The 27,038-nt window shown below is 41.1% G+C and overlaps 1 protein-coding gene across 7 annotated transcripts in view; it reads right to left on the bottom strand.

Moving 5' to 3' along the window:
- Positions 1-27,038, bottom strand: part of LOC118106618 (RNA-binding protein Musashi homolog 2) — a 167,590-nt gene that overhangs the window by 79,350 nt on the left and 61,202 nt on the right. For all 7 annotated transcript variants that reach the window (XR_004695225.2, XM_035155313.2, XM_035155312.2 and 4 more), the window contains one exon: positions 15,926-16,018. Coding sequence is in view for 6 of the 7 variants with exons in the window: in XM_035155313.2 (XP_035011204.1) it covers positions 15,926-16,018 (93 nt within the window). In the remaining variant the exon portion in view is untranslated. The remainder of the gene's footprint in view (positions 1-15,925; positions 16,019-27,038) is intronic.

Here is a 27,038-nt window from a genome sequence, read left to right as displayed (position 1 = left end):
CCGGCGACTCTTATCAGTGCCTCACAAGGATTGGGCCAAGCTCATGCCGGGTCTCTGTCTGGAAAGTGACCCGCAGCCTTCGAGCACCAAATTACCATGACAAAATTCAAATTATCCCCACCGAATGACAAGAGACAAATTAATATATTTCCCATCATCCCTCTGTGCCTGCACTCACGGCCCTCAATTTGTGCTTCTATTATTGGGAGGGGGAAAATAATGTTTTAACCAAACCAAGGATGTGTAAGGAAGGCCTTTATAAATGCAAATTACCCTGGCAGCCTTCCTCTACTGAGAACAATGCTTAAAAATAGCAGGTTGGCCTGTTAAAAGTGATACCACTTCCATTTCTTTTTTCCCTTTCTGCCGCCTTTTTTTATTTACAATGCAGAAAAAAGTCTGCGAATAGCAAATTCAATTCAAGCAGCACAATCAAACACAATCATGCAGAAATGTGGTTTATTTCAGCTGACAGATTTATAAAAGTGCCACTGGCATAATTGAGTCAAGAATGAAGAGGAAATGATGATGAAGATGGTGATGATGATTATGGCTGGATAGTGTTGTCAAGAGGAGTGATTGTGTGCAAGAAAGGAAGCAGATATTTCTCTGCTTGCATCAGCAGACATAACATGTTCAACAATTTTTACATTTTAAAATGTTACACCTACAAGTCTTTGAGGAGGGAGCATCTTGATGAATAAAACCTATTAAAATGGCTGTGCGTAGTTCTCCAGTCACACACACACACTACAGTCCTGTCTTCACTAGTTTCAAACCAATGCATTTCCATCTAGGGACCACATTGTTTGAATGCAAATACCAGTGTGCCCATCTAAGCATCTGTAGGTGTGTGGGTAAATGGTTTGTATGTATATAGCGCTCTAGACTTGATGACCACCCAAAGTGGGTTACAGTGTAGTTTTGTCATCCACCCATTCACACACACAACAAAACAACAAAACCATGGTATGAAGTCTGTATCTCTCTGTAATTTCAAGGCACATTATCAAGATAATAATATGAATGTATATAGGTGTTGTTACACACACAGATGATCTGCTCCTGTGAGAGGAGAGTTTCCACTACAGATTGGTCTCTCTTACTACCTCGAAAATCATTCATTATAATATGAATCCAACAATGTCTGAATTCATCTAGTTAAAGCTAGAGTAAGAGATGGCACTCTTTGTGTTTTTTTCCCTCCCATAGTGTGTCTCTCTGCCTCTCTCTCTCTGACTCCAGAGATGCAGGATCCAGACGACAACAAATAAAAATAATGTTATTATTATTATTATTATAATAGCAACTGTTGCTGCTGTCATTAATAACATCATTACATCTATAAATATAACTCTTAACATTTTCATTACAACAAGTTATACAACTGCTCCTGGTCTCTCTCTCCTCTCCCCTCTTTTCAACCCACCTCTCCACTCTTCCCTATTTTTCTCTGCTCACCTCAACCGGTCGAGGCAGATGGCCGCCTACATTGTCTGGTTCTGCTACAGATTTCTTCCAGTTAATAAGGGACTGTTTGCACATTGTGGGAACTGTTGGATTTCTCTATAATTATGTAAAGTGCCTAAAGATAATGTATGTTATAATTTGTCGGATACAAATTAAATTAAATTGAATTGTTTTTACTTTTATCCCATTTTGATTCCTCTTGTCTCTTGTCCTTGGAAGAGGGAACAGATGGCTGACACAGGAAGAAGAAATGCTTTCAGGGAAAAAAATTATTCCTGCCCTGTTGAAGGAAAGTCGATCTGCCATAAAAAGATGTCTATGTTCCGAGAATAAAAGTTGTCAATAAAGTGCACTATATTGACAGTACATGCAATTGAAAGTAATAATCTGCTGAATCTTTCAACTCCTCTTCGGAGTGGTGGTAGAGTGATAAAAACCTGAACGTCCAGACTGCTGACTGTGTTCAACAGATTCATACAGTTAATGCAGTAGGGTGCTTTTTACAGTGGGATGTGCAGCTACAACATGTCGGATTATTCCCGTCAAGTCAGAGACACTATATACCTAGTAAACTTGACACATGGCAACAAATAAACCAAAATCTAAATTGAACACTTTAAGCCCAGCAAACCACCTGAAATGCAACAATATAATCAGGTTGCAAAGCACATACATATTATTCACTCAAATGTTTTGCTTGTATAACCCATATTCACAAAACACGATTAGTTACTTAGGCCTCAACAAGAGTAAGGAAAAACTACCAAAAAGCCCATTAACAGGGGGAAAAACGTAGAAACCTCAGAGAGAGCCACATGTGAGGGATCCCTCTCTCAGGACGGACAGGAGCCACAACAAGGGTGGTAATCTCTTGGCTTCGTTCGCCTTGTGTCGTCACCCTTGGCAATGCAGCCCCCTCGACCACACACAGCCTCACACAGCGCTCATCCCCCGCGCCGGAGCCTGACACACGCGAAACGCTGGCAGCACGGAGACAGAGGTTTGTCCACCAGCAGCCGCGCCCGGCTCATGCAGGGCCCGACGTGAGGCGCTCCTTCCCGTGAAGGAAGGAGTGGAAGTGTGAGGAGGTGGGAAGAAGGACCCGCACCAGAAGATGGGTTTCACAAAAGCGTCTGCACTTGGGGAGACGAAGGCGCGCCGAAGCCTGCCTGCGACTGCCGCAGACGCGGAGACGCGATGGTCTCCGAGATCTGGCATGCAACAATGGAATTAGGCAGCGGAGAGTACATATTAAAACATCAAGGGTGCAGCAACTGATGATGTTTTAGAATCAATATTCCTTCTTGTGGTGTCTGACTTAGCATGGATGATGGAGAGCTGCAATCGTAGCTGTGCCACATCTTAGGGAGTGAAGGGAATAGCATTCAGGAGTTAGGTCTCAGCTCTGGCAGGGATTGCAAAGTTTTGAGGAGATCTCGTCATGCGTTTTCAACCATTGTTGGTGAGCAAGGGTGCCCCCAGATGGGTTGGAGAGCAATGCAAGTGTTTCATCATAGAGGAGAAAGAACAAAAAGCAGTATTATTCTCAGCAATGATAATTCAGAAGTCTCGACAAGATCTATCAGACTTGTCGTGTACATGTGTTGTTCTAAGATTAGAGAGGGTAAAGACATGTAGAGGATTAAATGAGAATGTTCTTGGCAGATTTCTGGCTACTGCTTCCATCATCATATCTACTCGGACTCACCTTGACAACAACTTAGTAATACGGAAATAAAAAGCCAAGCTAAATGTTGGGTAAGACTGTAATCATTGAGGCTTTTTAGATTATTTCTATTGTAGCAGCATTGACGCATGACAAAGTAATTTGTTCTTGATCTATTTACTGCTCTGTAGGAATCAGATGAAGACCGTGGGGTAAAGACCATCGGGTTTGGTTGGCCAGACATTAATGAAGAATCCCCCAAAACAGCTGTGGTCTAAACTTCCTCTTTATGGGCAGAGATTTTATTTATTTATTTGTATTGTGATTAATTTAATTTATTTATATTAACCAACCAGATAGGAATGCCAACATTATCAAACTCTGCGTTGCTGCAGATTGTAAACCATCCCTTTTATTTCCCAGCCAGCTAACTTCTGGGGATAACGCTTATTATAGAACTCAGTATTTCTTGTCTCCTTCCCAGAATTTCCTTACTTCTGTGCAGAGAGAATGACTCTTCATGAACAACAAAACTTTTACCAACCTGAGTACCTATTATATTTATTTATTTGATTGATGTATAAAAGGGCAAGTTCAGAAATGATAGCCGAGTAAGTGTTGAGGCTCTCCCTGTGTGCAGGTGAACTTGGTCTAAAGTTCCGAGGTGACACTGAACTAGGCCGCGGCTAGCTTTCAAAATAGGATCATTGATTTTAGGAAATACGAAAAACGCCTGAAATCAACTATGGTTTTCAGAGATTTATTCTTTTGATATATGCATATTTGCTTATGTGTATATCTGTGTATACCTATTACATTATATTACATTACATGACATTTGGCAGATGCTTTTATCCAAAGCGATTTACAATTCACACATTCAATTAAATTTACATTCAACATCCTTCTGGTTGGAGGACGAACACTCTACAACGCTGCGGGCGCACAGCTGCTCCAGGATGCGGTGCTCGCAGAGAGGCTCGCGGGAGCCACGGCGCAGACGCTGGACGTCCGATTCACACTCTGAGTGAATCTTGAAAGACCGAGCCCAAATTTGGGGAATAAGGCGGACTTCTTCCCCGGAGGACTCAGACTCATTCGGATTGAGAGAAACAAACGACCCACGGAGGCACAACGATCAACTGGTAGCGATACTGCAGCAGCAGTGCGAGCAAAGGCGATGATGGCAAATGTCTCTCTGCTTAAATAGACCACCTGAGTGGTGGGTGTGTATTATAGATAGATGTGGAGAGTGAGGTATGTCACATGATTGGAGCAGCGCAGCTCGAGTTGGCTGTCTGAACTAGCTCGCAGGCGTCACTCCATTTTACCTCCACATTCACTTCTAACCGGTGAAGTTTGGTTTCCAGCACTAAAATCTTCTGTAGAAGTTTGTGGTTGTCATGAAGGCCACACTAACGCAGTGACGAGAAGCTGATAAAACAGTTGAAATTTGGCAACAGCCTTCTCTAACCACAAAGATATGGTCACAGACCCATCCAAAGATCCCAAATTTCATGGAAATCTGTTTAGTTATTTTTGTTCAATCTTGGTAACTATAACGGACTATTATTAATAAAAATATTACCATAGCGCTATACAAATGAATTTATTTGTATTAATTTATTCCTGTGTGATGGCCCACATTGTTTGCATTCTAATGATGTGGAGCAACTGACTGCACCTGAGAAGTGGGAGGAGCTTGTAGCGACCAGTGTTAGATCACGCCATGTCACCTATCAGAGAGTTCATTCATGTTTTCCAGTCACACCCACAATAATTTAATAATCCTATCACAACTCCAGACCCCAACCCTGCATAATTTGAACCTACAATACGGAAGTGACAAATACGTAGCTTCGGTCAATGGGGATGGCGAAGAGGAGAGGCAGAGAAGACCATCTGTTGAGACTCAGACGCATGTTAAAGTCTGTGTGTTGTCGCCACTCAGGAGGAGACGTTTTGTCACAGAGGTCAGGAAAAAATCCTGTGGATGCTGAGATTGTGGGAGGCTCACACAGACACACGCACACACACATTTTCCTTGGTGGTTGTGTACTAGGGTGAATACAGTTTTGAAAACTAGAGTTGTGGTCTGTTATTGTTGTATTGCTGTGTTTTTCTGAAAATATTTAATTTCTGGTTATTTGCTCCTTTTTTGTTGAATTATTATTTATCAGACTTGACTCTGACTGGCACCCCATAACATTAACCTGCGTCAAACCCAAGCTGAAGGCATAAAAAGGGTTGCTTCTCCAGGTTCTCTCTCTCTCTCTGGCGGACAGCGGAGCCTCCTCACCGGCTTAGTTTTAGTTTGCACATGTTCAACACTCCACACACATACCTCCACTCATCCATACATGCCTTACTACACTGACTACTCTTTCACACTCCATCATTAAGTCTAAAAAACTCAAATAAATATAATTTGATATTACTTTTGCTACAAGCCTGAGCCAGCTTGAAACACTTATCTAAACGTGGGACCATAAAGACAATTTAAAAAACACAAAGAAATAAATCAGATTTTGCCAAAAAGATGACTGTATTTGAGCATTAGTTTTATTTTGTTGGTAAATGTAGGGTGAGGGGATAATTCAGGTTGAGAACTTTAGTTACACAGCAGGAAGCAACAAAGGCTGATCTGCATGGGGCTAATACAGTGCAGGTACTCTGTCAGTCATGCAGACAGACACTTGCAGGATGAAGGGTAAATATACTGTAGATGTTCACATTAATATTGTGCAAGTATTCTGTATGGTCTGTATTTATGTATCACTTTTCTATTCTTGATGACCTCTCAAAGCACTTCACTGGACAGTTTTTCTGCCATTCACCCATTCACCCATTCACCCACACATTCACGTCTAGTATCTGTCCAAAATCAAACCAACGCTGGCTTAAACCCAAGCTGGTCATTTGCATCAAATTATCCACAATTATTGTCTTGTTCTGTTCTAACATTAGGCTAGACACAACAGTAGCATGTTATTTACAGACCAGACTGTCTACAAAATATAAAAAGTGATAAATAGATGAGACGAGAACCTCATCATATCAATATGTAGGGATTCATTCAGTACCTGTAGATACGTTAATACCAAATACAGTTGTTGTCTGTTACAACATGCTACAGAGTCAGTTTCTTCTGCTATAGTAACCTCACTATTACTGTAGAAATAAACAGTGACAGTTGTTTAACTGACAATCTAATGTCATTGAGACACTTTCAAATATGTGAACATATGACTGTAATAACAGAATAGAATTTTCCACTGAAAGCCCAACTTCTAACATCCCTGCTTTATGAAAAGCCTATATAAACATATGTGCTTTTTCCTCAGTAAATATATTTATATGTGTTTACTGTAACTTGTAAAGCCCCTCTCATCCTAAGGGTGGTTGTTGTGTGGCATTGACTCAGCCATTAACTACTACAGAAAATACATAATGACAAATGAGCATGAGGCCTGCACACCAGGTCTGAACCAGGACTTCAATGTTACCTGGATGGATGGATGGATAGATAGATGGAATGGTCTTTTATGACCCAAAATAAATGAAGTTTATGAAGGTATTTGTCATTTCTGGCACACAGAAAATGATGTGGTTTATACTTATAATATTAATTAGAAAGAATTAGTAAAGTTACAGCAGACTGCCTTGGGGGAGTTTCAGTATCTTTTAGTTTGACCATGTTTATTCTTATTAGTGTAAACACTTTCCCTGCAAATGTATTCATAAAAGTCTCTGTAATAACATCCAAAGCATTACAGGACACTAAACACTACAGGCTCATCTGAAAAAAAAAAGCCTGTATAAAAATGTTAAACATATTTTAATTACATAATAATAGTTTGCTCGTACAATGCACCTGGTAGAGCATAAGCGCCTTTGAGCTTTCAAGATAAATTGTTTTCAAATTTGATTTGGTCAATTTCTGTCTGAACACCTCCTGGTGTGGGGCGACGGCCAAATGGATGTGAATTTTGGTCCTTAAAGTTTTGAAAACCACGGGACCTGAGGCTGCTCTTTAATTGGTTGTTGCAGATTTTCCACAGGACGCTGTGGCCCCCCAATAAATGTTATCACTAGCCGCCACTGCCTGCCACATACTACCCACAAGAGAGTTTGATGTGGCCCACAAGGCAAATTATTAAAAAAAATACACACAAATTCGTATGACAGCAATTACCTTTTTCTGATAGTAAAATAAAATAAATAATGTCAAATTGAAGAGATGTGAGGTCCCGATGAACGAAGCACATTTGGTGCACACATGACTGACAAACATCATGACGAATGTCAAGGAAAGTATGTTGTACTTTCCAATGTAAAAGGGCAACTGAAAATCTGTAAAAGTGTTTCTAGTTTGTGGGGACATGCACAAAGTGATGAAAAATAAGAATCTCAGCATCATTACAGCTGGAAAAATTAAGCTAAACCAGACAAGTTGCAAAGACAAATGACCTTCAATAAAGTTAATGCTTTTCAGTGGAGTTTGGTTTCCAAAAAGCAGATTTCAAAGGACACATTCTGACAGACAAAGTTTTTGTGATGAGTGAGCTAATAGCTAAGAAGCTGAAACCTCATTAGAAGTAAAATTTGTTGAGGAGCATTGGTGCTGCTGCAGAGCTGTTAACCAGGTCATTGTGTGAGAACACTGCATTTACCTACACTGTAAAAACAAAATCCTGCTGTGCGTGAATGTGATAGTGAATTTAAAAAAACTCTTTCAGGCATTTGTCAAGAGGTTTATAGACATGAAAAATAAACAAATTGATCATATTTGCTAAGCCATTCAATGTGGAACCAACAGATGTGCTTGACAAGCGACACAAAATCTTTACCTGCAAAGCCACAACAAACCCAAAGCTCAGTACAACAACCTCCCTCTGCTTGAGTTCGATCAACTCCATGAACATCCTGAGGATTTTTACATTCTGAGGAGTGTAAATAAAAAAAGGTCACTTTCACCCAGGGCTGGGCGATAAAACGATAGCAATAATCATCGCAATATAACTTTTCCTCGATAGAAATGAAAGAAATGAAACGTCGATAGAACTCATTCCATCTATGTTTTGTCAGACAAGATAAACAACAAATGATAATGAGAATAGCGCCGAACCAATCAAGTGGCTGGAATAGAGTTACAGCCACATCAGATTCAGTTGACACACACAGCACAGAGTGTAGGAGGAGCAGCACACGTGCTAATGTTTGGTCTACTGCACAGAGGTGGACGACTCTGCATCGATGCAGTGTATGATAGTAATGATTTATGTTTTCCGCTACGTTCATTGCTTTAGCAGTTTTCCACCGCTGAATAATTATAACCACCGCTGCTTCAGGACCAGGACAGATGCTCATTAAAGGTCCGGTCGTCCTGTGTCTCTGTCAGAGTCTGCTTCCTCCTCACTCCTCCTCTGACCTGCACTCATGTTACATTAATTGTTAGTGTGATGATAAAGGTGTGCTGTATAGACTGATGAAACACTGAGAGCTTACAGATTTAAGTCTGCTGTCTGCTGCTGGGATTCAAGGATAAAGGATAATTAGCTTAAAGCCTGTAGAGAATGACTGTTAAGCACTAAAGACACCAAACCAAAGCACAGGAAAAAGTCTAATTTGTGGATTTCCGTATGGGCAACATGGGCAGCCACGGAGCAGTATCTTGCCTGGGGCGACAAAGGAATGGTTACATTTCCACGACTGGTTTTCTATATCTTTTGTTTGCATGTCACGTCAATGATAATCATGTCAGCTGCTACTGTGTAGACATGTAAGACATGTAATTATTTGTTTTCAGCTCTTAAATGGCAGATCCACGATGTTTGAATGTCTGGATTATGTTTAAGCAAACACATTAGATTAGTTCTTTTTTACTGCTGTGTTTTTTTCACATGTGTTTGTATGGACTGTACTATCTGTGTTATCATCAGCCACGGGACATCATTACTGTGAATTAGACAAAGAAAGCATAATCACATTTAATAGCAGCAGAGTGCAGAGTATCACTTACATCAGAGTACCACTGCTGACTTCACTAAGCACAAAAACCGACTGGATATAGTGACCGAATGGAACAATGAACACAGTAAACATCTGCTCACCATCCTGTATAATTCACTAAGTTGTGTATAAAGTATTGTATGCTACCATACAAAACAGTACCTGAGAGATCAACCATAATCTGTCTTTGCCACTGCCAGTGTAATGAGAACTGAAATGCACACTCAGAGCCCTGATTTTTTTTTTTAAATCAACACTGTATGTTATTTCCTTTCTTGCTTTGTTTTGTTTAAATGACAATCATTGATCTAAATGCTCATGTCTGCCCCCAACATCATTTCTAGGCTTTTCTTTGTTAAAAGGATTTGACCTCTCCTCTCTCTCCCCCTCTCCTCCCCCTCCCCCTATCTCTCTCTCTTCTTTACCCTCTTTTCCACCCATCTCTCCTCTCCTCCCCATTTTTCTCTGCTCACCCCAACCGGTCGAGGCAGATGTCCCCCCACATGGAGTCTGGTTCTGCTAGAGGTTTCTTCCAGTTAATGAGGGAGTTTTTCTGCTCTCCACAGTCGCCAAAGTGCTGCTCACTGTGGGAACTGTTGGGTCTCTCTATAATTTTTAATGTCTTGACCTTCTGTGTAAAGTGCCTTAAAATAATGTATATTATGATTTGGCACCATACAAATAAAATTGAATTGAATTGTTGTTCCAGTATTGATTTACTCATGAATTGTCCTGCTTTAACATACCTGGAAAATCTTTGAAATTGACATTGTCAAGTATTTGAGTCTTTATTTAATGCAGCTTTATGTAGATTTATGAACAGTTAATTGACACATTCCAAGGTGCAGGTGAGAAGTCTTAGGTCTACCTGCAGCATCTTTAGATGTCATTGAATATTGCTGTAAAGAATGGGTGGTATACCTGCTGTGTACATTGGCAAGCACCTCCTAAATCAACTTTGTTGAGGATGTTGGGATCATTCTCCCATTTCAAAGCTCCAGCTGATACAGAAGAAAGCAAATCCTCCATCTTTTGATGTGTCGCATTTTCTGTTGTGCACAGAAAAAAAGACAAGCATTGGGGCCAAACACTGCATTAGTTGCAAAAAAGAAAAAGAAAAGTGTCAAAAATGGGTGAGACAAAACCAATCAGCATCAAGTGAACATTTAAAGTAGAAACTGTTTATGTTACAGTATGAAGTTGGATTGGAATTGATATGTTTATGAGCTTAACTGCAAACTGTGTGCTTATCTTAAACAGAAAAATGCAAGGAACCCACTTGCTTAGTGGAATACTTTGACCGCAAGTCCACAGATCATAAGCCCAGTAACTATGGCTACAGGGCAGTACTCAAAAAACATTTCTATCCTTGTACAGAAGTCACAATCACAGTCCACTCCCGCATATTCTTGTTTGTGGTTCACTGATGGTGGTGCTATTAGAGGAAGAGGGTCTCTCTATTTTCAGTAACCTCTAGAACACTCATCTCCTCCAAGAGCACCTTTTCTACCAACTCCTTGTTAGTGCTCCTTGGGCGGCTGTGGCTCCGGCTCAGGGGAGAAAGCCTCTTACCAGTCGGCAGTTTGATCCCAGTCTTACCCATGTGTCCTCGGACAAGATACTAAAGCCAAAAAGACACCTTGTCATAGAGAAAGCTGCACATAGATGCACTGTGTGAATGGGTGTGTGAATGGCAAAAACTGTAATGTAAAGGGCTTTGAGTGACTAGAAGACTAGAAAAGTGCTAAATAAATACAGATCATTTACCATTCCTCTAACTCTCTTACATTTCTAACTAGCACTTAGTGTGCAGTTATTTACCGATATCCCTTATCTCTCTTTTTGAACAGATTTAGCTCTTACTTCAAGGTCACCTATTATACTGAAGCTTTTTTGCTGTCACCCAGTTGTAAGTCACTTTGGATAAAATCTGCCAAATTGTTAAATGTAATTGATGAGCATTATTAGGAGCACCGTTTCAGGCCAATTCATCTTCAGGATATTGAGGCAAGGGCATAAACCATCAGTAATTACGTAAGGCTGGTGTGATAAGAGAGCAACTGTGATGATTCTGTGTTTGGTTGTATTTGGTGTTCTCTCTCTCTCCCCCTCCCCTTTCTGTTCTTCCCCTGCAGGTCGTGTGTGGCAGGGGGTGTGGCTGGCTTCCCCGCTGCAGCAGACAAGAGACACCTGTTCTCACTCATCTCATCAACCTCTCAATAAAAGCCTGGTCTGGACTCCACTACGCTGCCAGATAATTCCGTCTCGTTCGGTAGCGTATTCTCATGTGATTCTCTCGGTTCCCTTGTCTTTTTGTTTGACAGTTACTAATCTGTGATTTTCCCTCCGTGTTACCCAGACCTCCCGTGTGCCTTGCTGCTCGCCGGCGTTTTGTTTTCCGTGCAGTGTTTTTCCCGTTCCTGGTGTTCCGTGTCATCCCGTGGAGAGTTCCAGCCAGCCAGCACCTCCACAGCCTGCTTTTCTCTGCCTATTGAACCATAAACTCTGCCTTCGTTACGATCTGGTTTTCAAGTCTCTGCTTTGGGGTCCAACTAGAAACAAACCATAACAGCAACAAGCATAACAACGATGTACAGCTCTGCAAAGAGCTTTACCGCCAAATATAACTTACTGTTATAATTAAAATTAAGTTACTTTTGATGAAAGTAGTCCTGACATAAACGAATGATGACGAATCAGGTTTCGCCCCCCATCAAGACCATTGGTCCTGATAATAGGATATATATCTATATATATATCGATATCTATATTTTGATATCTATATAGATCTATATATAGATATATACCTTACTTGATAACGTGTCATCAGCTTACTTCTGTGATTTTTCCACCTGTTACTAAATAAATGGTTTTGTATTTATCTAGCGCTTTTCTAGTCTTGATGACCACTCAAAGCTCTTTACAGTACAGTTTTATATTCACCCATTCACACACATACAGTGCATCTATTAGCAGCACTTTGATGGGGAAATTCGGCATGCAGATAGGGAAGACTGGGGATCGGGTTGGAGGGCGACCGCTCTACCCCTCAGCCACAGCCGCCCCAAGATAAGACAGGAGATAATGAGTAAGTCCGTAGATGTTTAGTAAAATAGATGTTTTGTAAATTAGCATCGTGCATCACAACACTACTAATCACACTTTTCATTGGCAACTTATTTATACTTAGATATTAATAATGTAGCATTTGGATATTGTATAAAACAAAAATATGTAATGTTTCACAAAGTGAGATATTTCAATGCATAGCATTGTCATATACAATATAATTTCTAATAATAATAAAGGCTAAGATGGTCTTAGTCCAATTAAGTCTATGGGCTGTGATCATGTTGTAGCCTGTAGATAGGTGTCATTGCTTTGGAACATTCATATAAATATCTAACCGATTGACCAATTAGGCTTTTTATATCTTATGTACACTTGATGTACACGCATGAAAAAATTGGCAAATTTCATTTTGCATACCAGAGGGTTGTCATTAACATTAAACTATTTCAAAAAGAGTGTGTGAATATCCACACAAAACCATTAGTCAAGGGACAGTTTATAAAGACAAGACAGGTTCTTGCAAAAGAGGATGTCTGCCAATATGCGCACACACACACACACACACTTTGCTAAGCCATTTAATGTGGAATCGGCGGATGTGCTTGACACAGGACAAAAAAAATCATTAGTCTGCAAAGCAACAACAAGCTCAAAGCTCGGTATAGCATCCTCCCTCTGCTCTATTAACTCTATGAACATCCTGTCGATTTTCACATTCTGAGGAGACATGCACTGACGTTTGCATCTTTGTTTGGGGCAAACTATTGATGTGAGCAGATCTTTTCAAATATATATCACCATATGTCTTTATTAGTATGATTGATCTGAAAAATATTTCGGTAAATCTTACAAGCCTACAATCATAGGCGGCATAAATTCAATTGTACAACTCAACCACAGGTTGTATGTTTTTTTTTCCAATTCTCTGTTCCCTGGTTCCACTTCATCTTGTGATGAAACCATTTACTGAAATGTGCTAGAAGCATGACAGCAGCACCTAAATGGCCTGGTACATGGAGAATGAAATGTGTCCAAATTATTTAAAATGTTAGGGAACAGCAGTGAATACCAACATCAAACTGACAGAAACCCAGGAAGTTAAGGTCTGAGAAACCTCCTCCCCATCAGTACTCTAAATGCTTTGACGCAGCAGACCAATATGAATGGGTGGTTGAGAGACTTACATCTCCAACAGTACGATGGAGATGTAAGCTGATGGTAAGTGAAGGGATTTTTGTAAAAACTCCACAGATCAAATGGTGCATCTGTAATATAAGCTCAGACATGGTCCATCTTAGGTAAAAGATTAGTCATTTATTTACTGAGATATGAAGAGGTGTTGCTTGTTGAGCAAAATATGCAAAATACTTTGATGAAAAACCCTTTTGATTCTTTTTATCAGTGGACCCTTACGGACAGTAGGAGGATAAATAATTAAAGAAAGGACAGACAATCTGACTTCACAACCGCTTCAGAGCATGACTTCATATAAATCAACCAAGTACTCTCTTCAGTGGACAACAAAATACATGTACCAAACTGTCAGGGAGCTGCTGCACTGATGACAAAGAGAGAGAATATCTGGTATTCATTAAGCACTCGATGAAATATTCCTGTAAAACCTTGTCACACATCCTATGGACACACATCTTTCAGTGTAACAATAAATGTGTTTCCTATACAAAGGGTATGAACCTCTGCAAGGTGATGCAAGCAGTGGAGCGGTGAAACAGGCAAAGGACAGAGCAGAGCACAGTGTCTATTTGATTATCCTTCTGACACCTCAGCCCTCCAGTCGCTCGTTGTAATTACTGTCCCACTATTTTGGGGTTTTGGCAGGCAGCCAGGTTAAATAACCGACCTCAGTCCAGCTATAAGAGGGTTAATAAGTTTTCTCCTGTATTTACCTTTGAGTCCTGTTTTTGTGGTGGTGAAACGAGCAGCACATGACAGTTTTTTCTGTATTTTCCTGATCATTGTTTTTGGTCATCTTTGCTGTATTTTGCACTCGTTACACCGGGTTTACACCGGAGGCAGCGAGGCTGCGAGGCAGCGCAGCGCCGTTCCCAAGCACGCAGCCGCCTGGCTGTTCACACGGGACGAGCATTTCTCCGCTGGTCAGCCCGCGATTCACTCACATGTGGCATTTGTCTGGATCGTTGGGACTGGGAGGCTGCAGCAGCTGCTCGGGCGCGACCGCTCGCTCTCCCATGCGTGAGCTGGAATTTGTGTCAACGCCACACAGCCAGCAGTGTGGAAGACTTCCGCAGTGTTCAGCACTACTGTAACACCGGCACAAACACACAGAGCCCCCCCACTCGTTACGCCGGGTTTACACCGGACGCGGAAGCGCCGCTGCGAGGCAGCGCAGCGCCGTTCTCAAGCGCGCAGCCGCCTGGCTGTTCACACGGGACGTGCATTTCTCCGCGCTGGTCAGCCCCATAGACTGTATATATAAGGTCAGCCCGCGATTCTGCTTTCTCCGCTTGTTGTTGTACCCGTTGAATGTCGGGGTTCGGGGGTAAATGATGGTCTTCATAGCCACCCCCCACCCCTCTCTTTCTCTCTCTGTCTGTCTGCTTGTGTGCTTGTAGTGGATGGGCAGAGGGGACATTTAATTATGTGATTGGGAAAATTAAAACTCCAGGACAACAGAAGGGGAATACAAAGTATGGGATGCATATTTGATAATTTATATCATATAAAATATGTAAATTATATCGTTTAAAATCATGGGGGGAGAGGGGGGAGGGGGGAGCTGGCTCATTAGCATTTAAAGGAACAGGCACTCAAAACAGGTCACTCTGTGGAGGGCTGTTTTAGACAGGGTAAAAAGGGTGCTGTTTGAAATGATCCTTGTGGTATTTTGACCAAAGTATGTTACAGACATTTCATTAAGACCCCAAGGAGCCATATCAACTTGTGGTAAAATGGGCATGCTATGTCCCCTTTAAAGCACCAGGAACACCATGGTTCATCACGACAATTTTACAAATAATCATACTGTAGCTACATGACAAAAAGATAATCTCTCTCTCTCACACACACACAACTCCATGACTTTAGAGGACCTTATTGATATAAAGTGTTGCCTATCCAACGACTGTAATGATCATCCTAGCCCCACCCATTAGCGTACATTATTAATTGTGTAAATTACTGATATATGAATGCCACCCCTCACAAAGAAGAGGCCTCAGTTACTGTGTGATTTGTTTACTTGTTGTTGCACAATGCTGTTACAGAGTGTAACAGTGTGCAGCGACACACAAACAGACAAAGAGAAAATGAGAGAATAGAGGTACAGATGGACTGACTTACACAGGCACATACAACATACTTTGTTCACTTTCTATTGAGTTTGGCAGTTTCCTATCGTGTCAAGTTATTGTGCGATGCTACCTTAAACATGATAAAAATGATATGCTTCTTTTCGTCTGACTGCTGGACAACCTGATGGCATAATTCTCCAAAGGACAGAATCTGCATATCTCATCTGACTGGTATCCTGGTTCATTTTCCTGACATCTTTGCTGAGTTTACACAATGTTGCCACAACATCACAGGGAAATCTAATTTACAAGATAACAAGCAGCAGGCTGTTTCAGAGCTCAGACAGCAGCAGTTAACTCAAATAGCTCTGAACCCTAAAACACAAGACAACACAGAGCAAGCCATAAGAGGAAATCCTCCAAAAAGTCTTACCTTCCCAAACTGTTCAAAATACTGCTTCATATCTTCAATTACTGTGTTGGCTGACAATCCTCCTACAAATATTTTCTTTGTTCTTGTGACCATCTGGGAGGAGGAAGACAGAGAGAAAGAGACGGAAGGAGGTTAGCAACATTTCACAGAACAAAGTAAAACTTATTAAGCGTTGTCTCTACTTCTTCATCATGGATAATGGTGCTTCGATATACACATGCATATCTGCAATTTAAGAGCAGTTGTTTAAAGTAGCATAACGTTGAAACACTCTATTCAGAGTATTGGTTGTGATGTGTTGTAATGTGTTACAGTGAAAACTAAACTAGTCAGCTACTTTTAGTTTTTACATTGTTAATCTAAAACAGACCTAGAATAGACCGTCACAGAGAGAACCTGAGGCTGATGTTCACCTATTTCCTAAGCTGAAGTGAACTGATTATGATCTGATGAATTTAAAGAAATAAACTTTAGCATGTAAAAGTCTGTAAGGAAGTTCAACTGACACATGTATGACTCTACATGTTTATATGTTAGCATGTAAAAGTCTGTGAAGAGGTTCAACTGACACATGTTCTCTACATATTTATATGTTCCTCGAAGGTGACTCAGACAGCCTGCATCCGTAGATGTCCAACTTGAGGAGACAGAACTGGACTTCAACCAGACTGAACACTGAGAGTCATCACTTCAGCAATGACTCCAGGTACAGACCTGTTTTCATAACTTACAAACAATCAAAGCAAAGTCTTGCACATAATACATAACATTGTATATGCAATGATTTTAATGTGGAAGAACTACATACTGCACATTCATTGTCTTAGTAGTACACGGTTTAATCCAAAACCATATTCAAATACATAGTTGAATATCCACAGAATATAAGGACACAAACTTTGTTTATAAGTAACACTTCCTCTGCAATAATGTTATACTTTTGTGTTTTCCTAGCTCCTTAGCCTGAGCTAACCAGGTATCGTTGAGCTCTGTGGGCGTGGCTCAGCTGTCAGTCTTCATTCAGAGCACCTCAGCTCCACTCGCGCTCCTCCTCTCTTCCCATATTTGGGATGGCCAACAACTGCGAGGAGTCAGGCACCGGCAAGATGGCGCCGGATGAAACGCCCACTGAGCCTCAAATTCACTCTTTAGAAACCAACAGTGAAGTCACAGACAGAGTCACCTCTACACGCGGCATCTGTCCGTCCTGGGAGAGGGATCCCTCTAAGGTTAATACGTTTTTTCCCCCTGTTAATAGTTTTTTCTTTTTTTCCCTTACTCTTGTTGAGTGTTAATGACAGAGGATGTGTCACCTTGTTAATCCCTATGAGAATATACAATTTGATTGATTTATTGATTGATAAACCAATCTCCATTCCAAAACTTCAGAACATTTCAGTCCAAGTGGAAAAATATGAACACTTTTTGTGTTTAAAGACAACATACATGCCATGTATATTAGACCTGGCCTGATAGATTCCAATTAGGATCTACATAACAGGAGAACCTGTTGATTTCGCTGACTGTTGCAGTCAGAGAAATCAATAAACTCTAAATCAGTAAAACTCTGTACTACCTTCTGCATGTGTGGGATGAAGAGAACAGGGAAAAACACAAAGTTAAAAATAGTAGACCCAGGAATTGGTTAGAACCTTTTGGTATGGACAGTATTGGAGGGAACACCACACATTTTCTGTCTTTCATGGCTTCTGCAGGGAATTATGGCAATTTTATGGTCATTTTTCAACATTATTACTTAATTTGGTGGTTAATACCAGTGCTGGAGCCAGACACCATTTATCTTAATGATGAGGATAGCCACTGCTGCTGTCATGACTGCAGCTATAACAAACAGCCAACTCCAGAATTAGAAGTGTGTAAGTGACATGAGGGAATGCATAAAAGTCCTCTACACTGAAACAGGCCACGCAGTATATCACATTCACCAATGGACAAATATATGCCAAGCTTTCTGCAACGCTGACCTAATTGCCAGCACAATGACTGTCAGTGTATAGATCTGACTTTAAGAGGACCTCTTATGAGTCACCTATTTTTCTGTCATAATTTTAGATGTCCATATTACATGGCTAAAGGTTAAAGGTAAACATATGCAAAGCAATCCATGGGAGACAAAAGCTGAGGTGTCACACTTGCACCAAATACCAGATTTACATGCACGTTCATCTACATTTGCAGCAAGCATAGATTTCTTTATCCTTCCAAGGAGAGCTGGTACAGTCTATTCCAGTAGTTTTATAGCCACTTAATTAAAAATAACTGATATTGAAAAAATGTAAGCTTCTGGAATTGCAGAACAAAACCATAGAGCTGGAAAAGTACGTGATAGTCATGTCCCACATATTGCCATATCACGAATGGCAAGACTAGTGTGACCCATTAAATTGTCAATTAATAATCTGCCACTAGGCAACTAACAACGATGCAGGAAAAGGATACCAACTCACCATTGACTGCTTTGGGTTCCAGTCATATAATTCTCTGCAGCACATCTGCATTAATCCAAGTAATCTAATCCAATTCCAGTTATTACAATAGTATGAATCCTTTCATAATAATAACTGAATTTCCTCAAATCAGGTCAAACAGGTCAACGTCACATCTCCAGGGACGATCCTGTACAGTCAGCTAGCAAATGTTAGGTGAGTGGGCTGACAAGGAGTGCAAATGTGTCTCTTCATGGCTGCTGGGCATAGCTTCTGTTGTTTACTACTAATACTTTTCTCCCACAAACTCCCATACATGCCAGAGAATTATCCTCTAATCAACTTAACAAGGCTGATATGTTATAGCATTGTCTGTGTCTTCTCTTGTGTTCAAGAAAAATCTTCTCATAACAAATTATCTGGCCACAAAATGGACTGAACACAATTTTTAAGAATCTGAAAATTTACTAAACGCATCTTTAACTAAGGAGGACTATTAGGAACACCCTGAACATATTCTGTGATGTAAATCAGATTGCTAGCTCCCACCGTGTATCCATGTTCACCTCCTCTACAGATCTATGAAGGGGATTCTACCATTGTTTGAGGTGTTAAAAGCCTGATGGCCATGGGAATAAAAGGACCTCCTAAACGATTCTGACCTGCAGCGCAGCAATATTAGCCTCCCACTGCTGCTGCATCTCTGGTCAGCCAGGGTGCTCTACAGAGGGTGGTTGAAATTTTGTTCAGGATTGCTTTAGACATTAGTCCTTGTGCACCTCTCCACCACCTCCAAGCTATCATTGCAAAACACTGAACCAGCCTTCTTGACAATCATGTCCAGTCGTTTGCGCCTCGGAATGGCAGCGCCGCGGTTCTCTTGCATGTCACGGTTGTCTGTTGTTCACACTGGCAGCATGTCAGCTGCGGTTCTGCAGCAGAGTGGTGGTCTTGCTGTCATCAGCATCAATGCAGAATGCAGATTTTGCAGCCAGGAAATGCAGACTACTGTTAAGGAATTTTGGACCATCCTCACACATTACTGTATATGCCACTATATATTATGTATATAATGTATATTACATTACATCTGTACATCATGAAGAGAATAGAGCCTGTCTAATTCCACACTCCCTTCTCTCTCTTAGCAGTACTCAAGGTCAGGTTATAGATAAAGGGCCAACCAGCAGTGCATTGTAGTGTCTACGCTGAGGGACTTTCATATCTAACTCAGATGCTTCAGACAGAGAGGCACCAACTTCAACTCTCACCAACTTTAACTCTTTGGTGTATTTCACCAGTTGCAAGACGTAAGGACACCATGTGATTTAGTTATGCATACTTTAGGCTTAACTATCCAATAGGATGCGAACACCTCCATGAAACATAGAGTGACAGCAATTCTAGCCAATTATGGATGTGCTGTTAGAATGGGTGATGCAAGTAGAGGAAGATATATGGGGATGCTGTGGGAGACATCTTCAGACTTGGGGGTGACAATTGCTCATGTTACTCTGTTAGTGTTTGTATATTGTTTCACCTTCTGGTCTCCTTGATGCATCGAGTCTACATTAAAATTTTCTGCATAAGACATCAGCTGCTGCCTGAGTTCTCCTTTCACCAGCTTCCAGAAAACCTCCATAACAACTACTACACAAATTCACATTATCTTTATTTTGTTGATAAAAACAGTTTCTGAGTTCTGTGTCCACTTCAAAGCCTATTTAAGAGAAAACTTGACAATGCCAGTATATGTGTAGTGTCTTTATGAGAGAATGATAAGAAGTGAATAAAACTAAAAACAAAAGGACGATATCAGTCAATTTGCTGTAACAAATGTAACAAACTACCACAACAAAAAACAAAATGGGGTCAGCCAAGGGGCTGTCATACACACCTGTATGAAATTTCAGACCTTCAGGTCAATGTTTGTGGTGTCACTTATATCCATGAACCTCTCAAACATGTGTCAATGTCAAATGATTTTCCAACTTCTGAAACACTCAATAATAAAAATGAAGCCTTATGATGGGAATAAAAGTTTCCTTCTTGAGTGCATTTTGAGGCAATTTTACTGCATATGAGGGAGACATCTACACAGCTAGACAGGATAATATCTTTGGCTCTGGGCAAGTGTGTTGGGGATTTGGTTGAGCAGGTGGACCCAGGATGCAGAGGCAGAGTTTTAAAACAAAAATGTCCTTTTAATGGAAATGTCTTAACAGGCGAAAACAACAAACAGAAAATCTCAAAAAGTAAAAACTGAAAAAACAAAGAGCACACAGGGGAAAACACTACAAGCATACAAGAGACGAGAAGAAGGAGGGGACACGAGCACAGGAGATGAAGCATTACGACAACGAGAAGCACAGAGACTTGTATACACACAGGGAAGGCAGGGGCAATTGAACACAGGTGGAACACATGAGGACTGGTGCAGACAATCACAAAGACAGGAAGTGAAGAAAGAAAACACACTAGGAGCAGAAACTACAAAATGAAACAGGAAACAGAACACAGGGAGTGGGAAAACCTGAGACACAGAAACAACTCATAAACAAACATAAACACAGGGATAAACATGAAACACAAGGAGGTAATAATTAAACTGAAAACACTCTTCATAAAGAGGTGGAAAATAAACACTCAGAAGACAACACCATGACAAAGTGTCCCGGTCTTCAAGTGATTAATGAAGCCGATAGCCAATAGCAGTGCATGCTACAGTAACAGCACAGCAGAGAGCAATGTCAACCAATTGAATGTCCAGGGGCAAAGTTTGTTTTTTGTTTTATTACTGTACTAAAAAGGATCTAATTCCAACCCTTTTCTTACGAATGTTCTGCATAGATTTGAACTTCAATCCGCTATTCTGAGTTCAAGGCTGAAAATGTTTGGTTTGTTCTTAAAGTACTCCAAATGAAGCAGCATAGGAGCATTATTCTTTCTTATTATGGGAGCATATATGTGGTGTTCGACAAAAAGTTAAGAGTCACTAGAGTTATTAAATTAATTAAAAATGAGTTATGTATGTATGGGGAGCAGAAATATTTCCAATATATCACATTCAGCCAATATGACATTTGCTGAGTTAAAGTGTTCTGGACCAATTTACATAAAATTGTTTTGTATTTATATAGCGCTTTTCTAGTCTTGATGACCACTCAAAGCTCTTTACAGTACAGTTTTACATTCACCCATTCACACACACATTCATACAGTGCATCTATTAGCAGCACTTTGTTGTTCTATGAGGGGCAATTCAGGGTTCAGCATCTTGCCCAAGGACACTTGCAGATGGGGAAGACTGGGGATCAAACTGCCGACCTTCAGGTTGGAGGACGACCGCTCTACCCCTCAGACACAGCCGCAAGCATTATCATTAGACCTTACAAGTGCAAAGTTAGATTAGTTTAAAAAATCCACTGAAGATCAGCCAGAGCTTTTCAGTGGTGTTGCAACGTTGCTCAAACTTAAATTATGGTTCTGAACTATTCCAGTCCTTCTCTGGTGCTATTTTAGTGGCAACTGCCACTGAGGATATGCATGCACATTACACAAAACTAGGATTTGGAAAGGCTGGGGAGATCTTTCACAAATCTGCAGCAGACACTGAATGTATTACCAAAGCGTCAACATCTGCTAACTCCTCTAGGAGCAGGTTTAAAACAAAAACACAGCCAACAGACTGGAATGCATTGCTGATACTACAGGTTCATGTAGGAAAATGCTGATGTTCTGCCATTTGCCAGGTGGGGCTGCTTGGTATTGCAACAAAGGCGAAGGTTTTTGAGCTCTCACAGCTGACAGTGTCACCTCCCAAGTGTGTATTAAAGGGGACATTGTATGCCCATTTTACCACAAGTTGATATGGCTCCTTGGGGTCTTAATGAAATGTCTGTAACATACTTTGGTCAAAATACCACAAGGATCATTTCAAACAGCACCCTTTTTACCCTGTCTAAAACAGCCCTCCACAGAGTGACCTGTTTTGAGTGCCTGTTCCTTTAAATGCTAATGAGCCAGCTCCCCCCTCCCCCCTCTCCCCCCATGATTTTAAACGATATTAATTACATATTTTATATGATATAAATGATCAAATATGCATCCCATACTTTGTATTCCCCTTCTGTTGTCCTGGAGTTTTAATTTTCCCAATCACATAATTGTCCCCCTCTGCCCATCCACTACAAGCACACAAGCAGACAGACAGAGAGAGAAAGAGAGGGGTGGGGGGGGGCTATGAAGACCATCATTTACCCCCGAACCCCGACATTCAACGGGTACAACAACAAGCGGAGAAAGCAGAATCGCGGGCTGACCTTATATATACAGTCTATGGGGCTGACCAGCGCGGAGAAATGCACGTCCCGTGTGAACAGCCAGGCGGCTGCGCGCTTGAGAACGGCGCTGCGCTGCCTCGCAGCCTCGCAGCGGCGCTTCCGCGTCCGGTGTAAACCCGGCGTACCGAGTGGGGGGGCTCTGTGTGTTTGTGCCAGTGTTACAGTAGTGCTGAACACTGCGGAAGTCCTCCACACTGCTGGCTGTGTGGCGCTGACACAAATTCCAGCTCACGCATGGGAGAGCGAGCGGTCGCGCCCGAGCAACTGCTGCAGCCTCCCAGTCCCAACGATCCAGACAAATGCCACATGTGAGTGAATCGCGGGCTGACCAGCGGAGAAATGCTCGTCCCGTGTGAACAGCCAGGCGGCTGCGTGCTTGGGAACGGCGCTGTGCTGCCTCGCAGCCTCGCTGCGTCCGGTGTAAACCCGGCGTAACGAGTGTGGGGGACGGGGGACGGGGGGGGATAAGGTGGGGGGTGGGCCAAGGCCATGTAGGGAGACTTCCAGTGTATTGTTACGACACAAAACCCAGGAAGCTCAATCGAGTCACTCAAGCATGACGTTTCTGACTTAGAGGAACCATAACAAAATGCGCGAGTGTTTATTTCCCAGAGTTTTTGGGTTGGTAGACATGCCAGATACCCACATTAACCTGTAGAAGCACTAACAAAGTGGAATTTGCATGATATGTCCCCTTTAAGATTTGTGGAGCTTTTAAGTAAATAACAAAATTAAAATTCACTCATTATCTACTCACCACTATGCCGATGGAGGGGTGGGTAAGGGGTTGATTCCACAAAACACTTAAGGAGTTTCAGGGGTAAACAATGTTGCAGCCAAATCCAATACAATTGAAATAACTAGTGATAACTTTTTCAAACGTCAAAAGACAACAGAAAAAAAACCATAACATCCCTCCATACTGCTCCTGTGGTGTCATCCCTGTGTCCGGAAGCCCTGACGTTCAAACATGTTTTAAGCCTAAATGTCGTCTTATATCCTCCTCGGCGTTAATTAGCATCGCTACTTCCACTAGCATCGCTTCTTCCGGTAGGAGACTTTTAGACTAAAAACATGGTGTACATGACGCCGTTTTGACTCTAATTTGAATGTCGGGGCTTATGGACACTTGGATGACACCACAGGAGCAGTATGGAGCCATTTTCTGTTGGGTTTTTCCTGTTTTTTCTTCTCTTTTTTTTACGTTTGAAGAAAGAGTCAACAGTTACATCAATTGTATTGGATTTGGCTGCAACACTATTTACCCCTGAGACTCTTAAAGTGTTTTATGGACTCAAAACATTTCCCCCCACTCCATCGGCATAGTGGTGAGTAGATAATGAGTGAATTTTAATTTTTCGGTGAACTATTCCTTTAAATTCTCACAGTGTGTCCATGAATGTAGAAGGTGTCCCCAAGAGTCAGGTGTAGAAATGGTAAGTGCACACAGCACCAGGCTGTGATGCAAACACTGTTATTCCGGTGAGACATTGGACTCTGATGAGGAGGCAGGATATTATGGTGAGAGAGGAGATTAGGTGGGGAAGGATTTCGTCCCCCCCCCGCACATCCACACACACACCTCAAATGCTGGCTGCTCAGGCTGTGAGGTGCAGATAAAAGGCTGACTACAATACGAGGGGAACAGGTGGACCATTTTCACAGAGCATCAGGCGCAAGAAGAAAAGATAGTCTGTCATTGAGCAGAGAGGCGGGTTCAGCCCAACCACCTCCAGGCCACGTTATGCTTATCTGTCCCTTAGTGATAATGCATAGGTCTCCAGAGATGTGGCACATGTATGGCATAGGAATGAGCCATTGCAGGTAAAGAAAGCCTCTCAGCATGTTAATGATAAAAAAGAAAACAACCACAAAGATGAAATGTAAAGTGACATTTCCATTAACCCAAGAAGGGAGACTCCCTATATTTTTTCCACATCTTACAGGGGGTAGCAAATAGCTGCAGCGACCTCAGGACTAAAAATGCTGATGGCTAGTCTCTCAAGAGACACTTTGACATGTTTTTCTCTGCAGATCATTGTTTGTCTGGAGGCGTAAAATCCACTTGCACAATCCACAAGCTAACAGAGCAAATCTATGAACTAAATTGTGACCAAGACCCAATACAAGGGCCTGGGGTGTTTGTAATCATGACTAAAACTTAATCAGAGCTCTGATACTGGATTATAAAGAGAACTTTGCCACTATCACCTCCACATGTAAATTATTTGATGTAAAAGTTATTTAACTGACAGTGCTGAAGACAGATGTGGTGGTTGGATCATTTCACATTATCACCAAAGCTCCATCTAAAGTTTTTACAACTCTAGTCTCATTCTTCCTAATCAAGTTGGGAAACCAATTTGCTGCAGCTTCTAATTGTGCTCAGAGCAATCGGGCAACTGGACAATCAGATTTGTCAATGTACAGTGATCATGACTGGATAAACCTCCCTTCAGCACAAAGTTCAGGATGAGTGTCATTCTTCTTACAGACCTGCTTCAGCTCAGACATGGTGTTATGCCTGAGCCACACATGGAACATCTTACTTATCTTGTTAGAGCAGTCCCACTGAGCTGCAAAGCTCTTGTACTGAGTCGGGGTCTTGTCTATTTTCTCCATTTGCAGTGTGCATTCACAGCAAAATAGACAGTGAACATGATATTTCACCAGAGCAGTAGTCATAATAGACACTTTCCCCCCAATGTTTAAATATGGTCAAATTGTCCCCCCCAATAAACTGAATTGTAAACTGGTCGAATAATAATAATAAAACTGTTATGCTATGATGACAAGCAAAAAGAGTGACTGGAGAAGAGAGAGGAGAGGAGAAGAGTAGAGTGGAGAGGAAGAGAAAATATGACTGAAGAGAAGGTTAGTGTAGGATAAAAAAAAATGTAATACCAAAAAATAATAAAATAAAATATTAAACATTGTGTCATGTGTTTGCTGTCTTATGTCTTAAGTCTAATGTATAGATGCTAATTTAAAATATTTTATATAATTTGATAAACTTATGTAATTGTATTTTAAAAAATATACAAAATAATAAATAAAGTTATATACACATAAACATGTTTATATTACCAAGCACACATTAGACTTACAATACGGTATTAAACATTGTTTTAAATAACAAAATACATAAAAAATCATTTTGTCTGTTAATAAGGAGTTGTGAGATTTTGGTCCCCCCCAATGTTCACTTCATGACTACGGCCTTGTATTTCACAGTTTTAATGTCTATCTGTCAAATATGTCACACACATATATATTTGCAACATTACTGTACCTGTTTCAAGGTAGGAGCACTCTTGTGTTTCTGTTGACTGAATCCATTCATTTGTCTTAATAGGGTTTTATTATTATTATGGCATGATCGGATGATGCATGGCTTCATACCTTAGATTCCTGGTATTTAGTTGAGTCCATAAGCTACTTTCATTCAAGGAAATTCAGTAATCAGACCAGAAACCTCACATAGTACTAGGGCTGTGCCATATCATACCATCCACGATAATACCGGTATATATTTTTACATGATAAAAAAGTGTCATATTGATATACTGTAGCTACGCTATGAACGTGCATATAGCGCGCACAACAACGTCACAAGCCCAAACATGTCTGAGAGCAAGAGCAGTGTGTCAGCCTCCGATGAAGATTTCCCTAAAGAGGAGCTATAAAAGAGGAGCTATAAAAAAAACAAGAAAACTGTTACTGCTAAAGGTGAAAACACAACAAACTTTTTTCACAACTTGAAGCGAAAACACACCGTTGAGTACAACAAGGCTATGAAGGCATGCGAGCAGGAGACACGAGCAGCTGGTGATGTGTGGCCCAAAAGTAAACAAACGACTCAACCGAGCATCGCTAGTTGCTCTCGCTAGTGGCTCTCCATATGACAGGAAGAGCAAACGGTGGATGGAAATTACTGATGCGGATACATATCCTTGCCTGCGATGTATGAAGCATACCGTGACAAACTAGCAGCTACACTATCGTCGGTGGAGTTTTTTGACTCAACCAAGGACCTGTGGTCGAGCCGAACCACGAAACCGGCCTGACCGTGCACTACATCGACGACGACTGGAAGCTGCACAACTCCTGCCCCGATATTAGTTTCTTTCTCGAGGATCACACAAGCAAAAATATTGCGAGTGCTTTAAGGAAGTTTTCTTAAAGGTCCAGTGTGTAAGATTTAGGTGAAAGGGATCTATTGACAGACATTTTATATAAAATAATCCTAGTGACGTTTTCACGAGTGTGTTTCATCTAAATTATACAAATTGTTGTTTTATTTACCCTAGAATGGGCCCTTTA

This window comes from Hippoglossus stenolepis, chromosome 4 (genome assembly GCF_022539355.2).
Source record: "Hippoglossus stenolepis isolate QCI-W04-F060 chromosome 4, HSTE1.2, whole genome shotgun sequence".
Taxonomy (NCBI): Eukaryota; Metazoa; Chordata; class Actinopteri; order Pleuronectiformes; family Pleuronectidae; genus Hippoglossus; species Hippoglossus stenolepis.
This window is presented reverse-complemented; position numbering and strand designations above follow the sequence as displayed.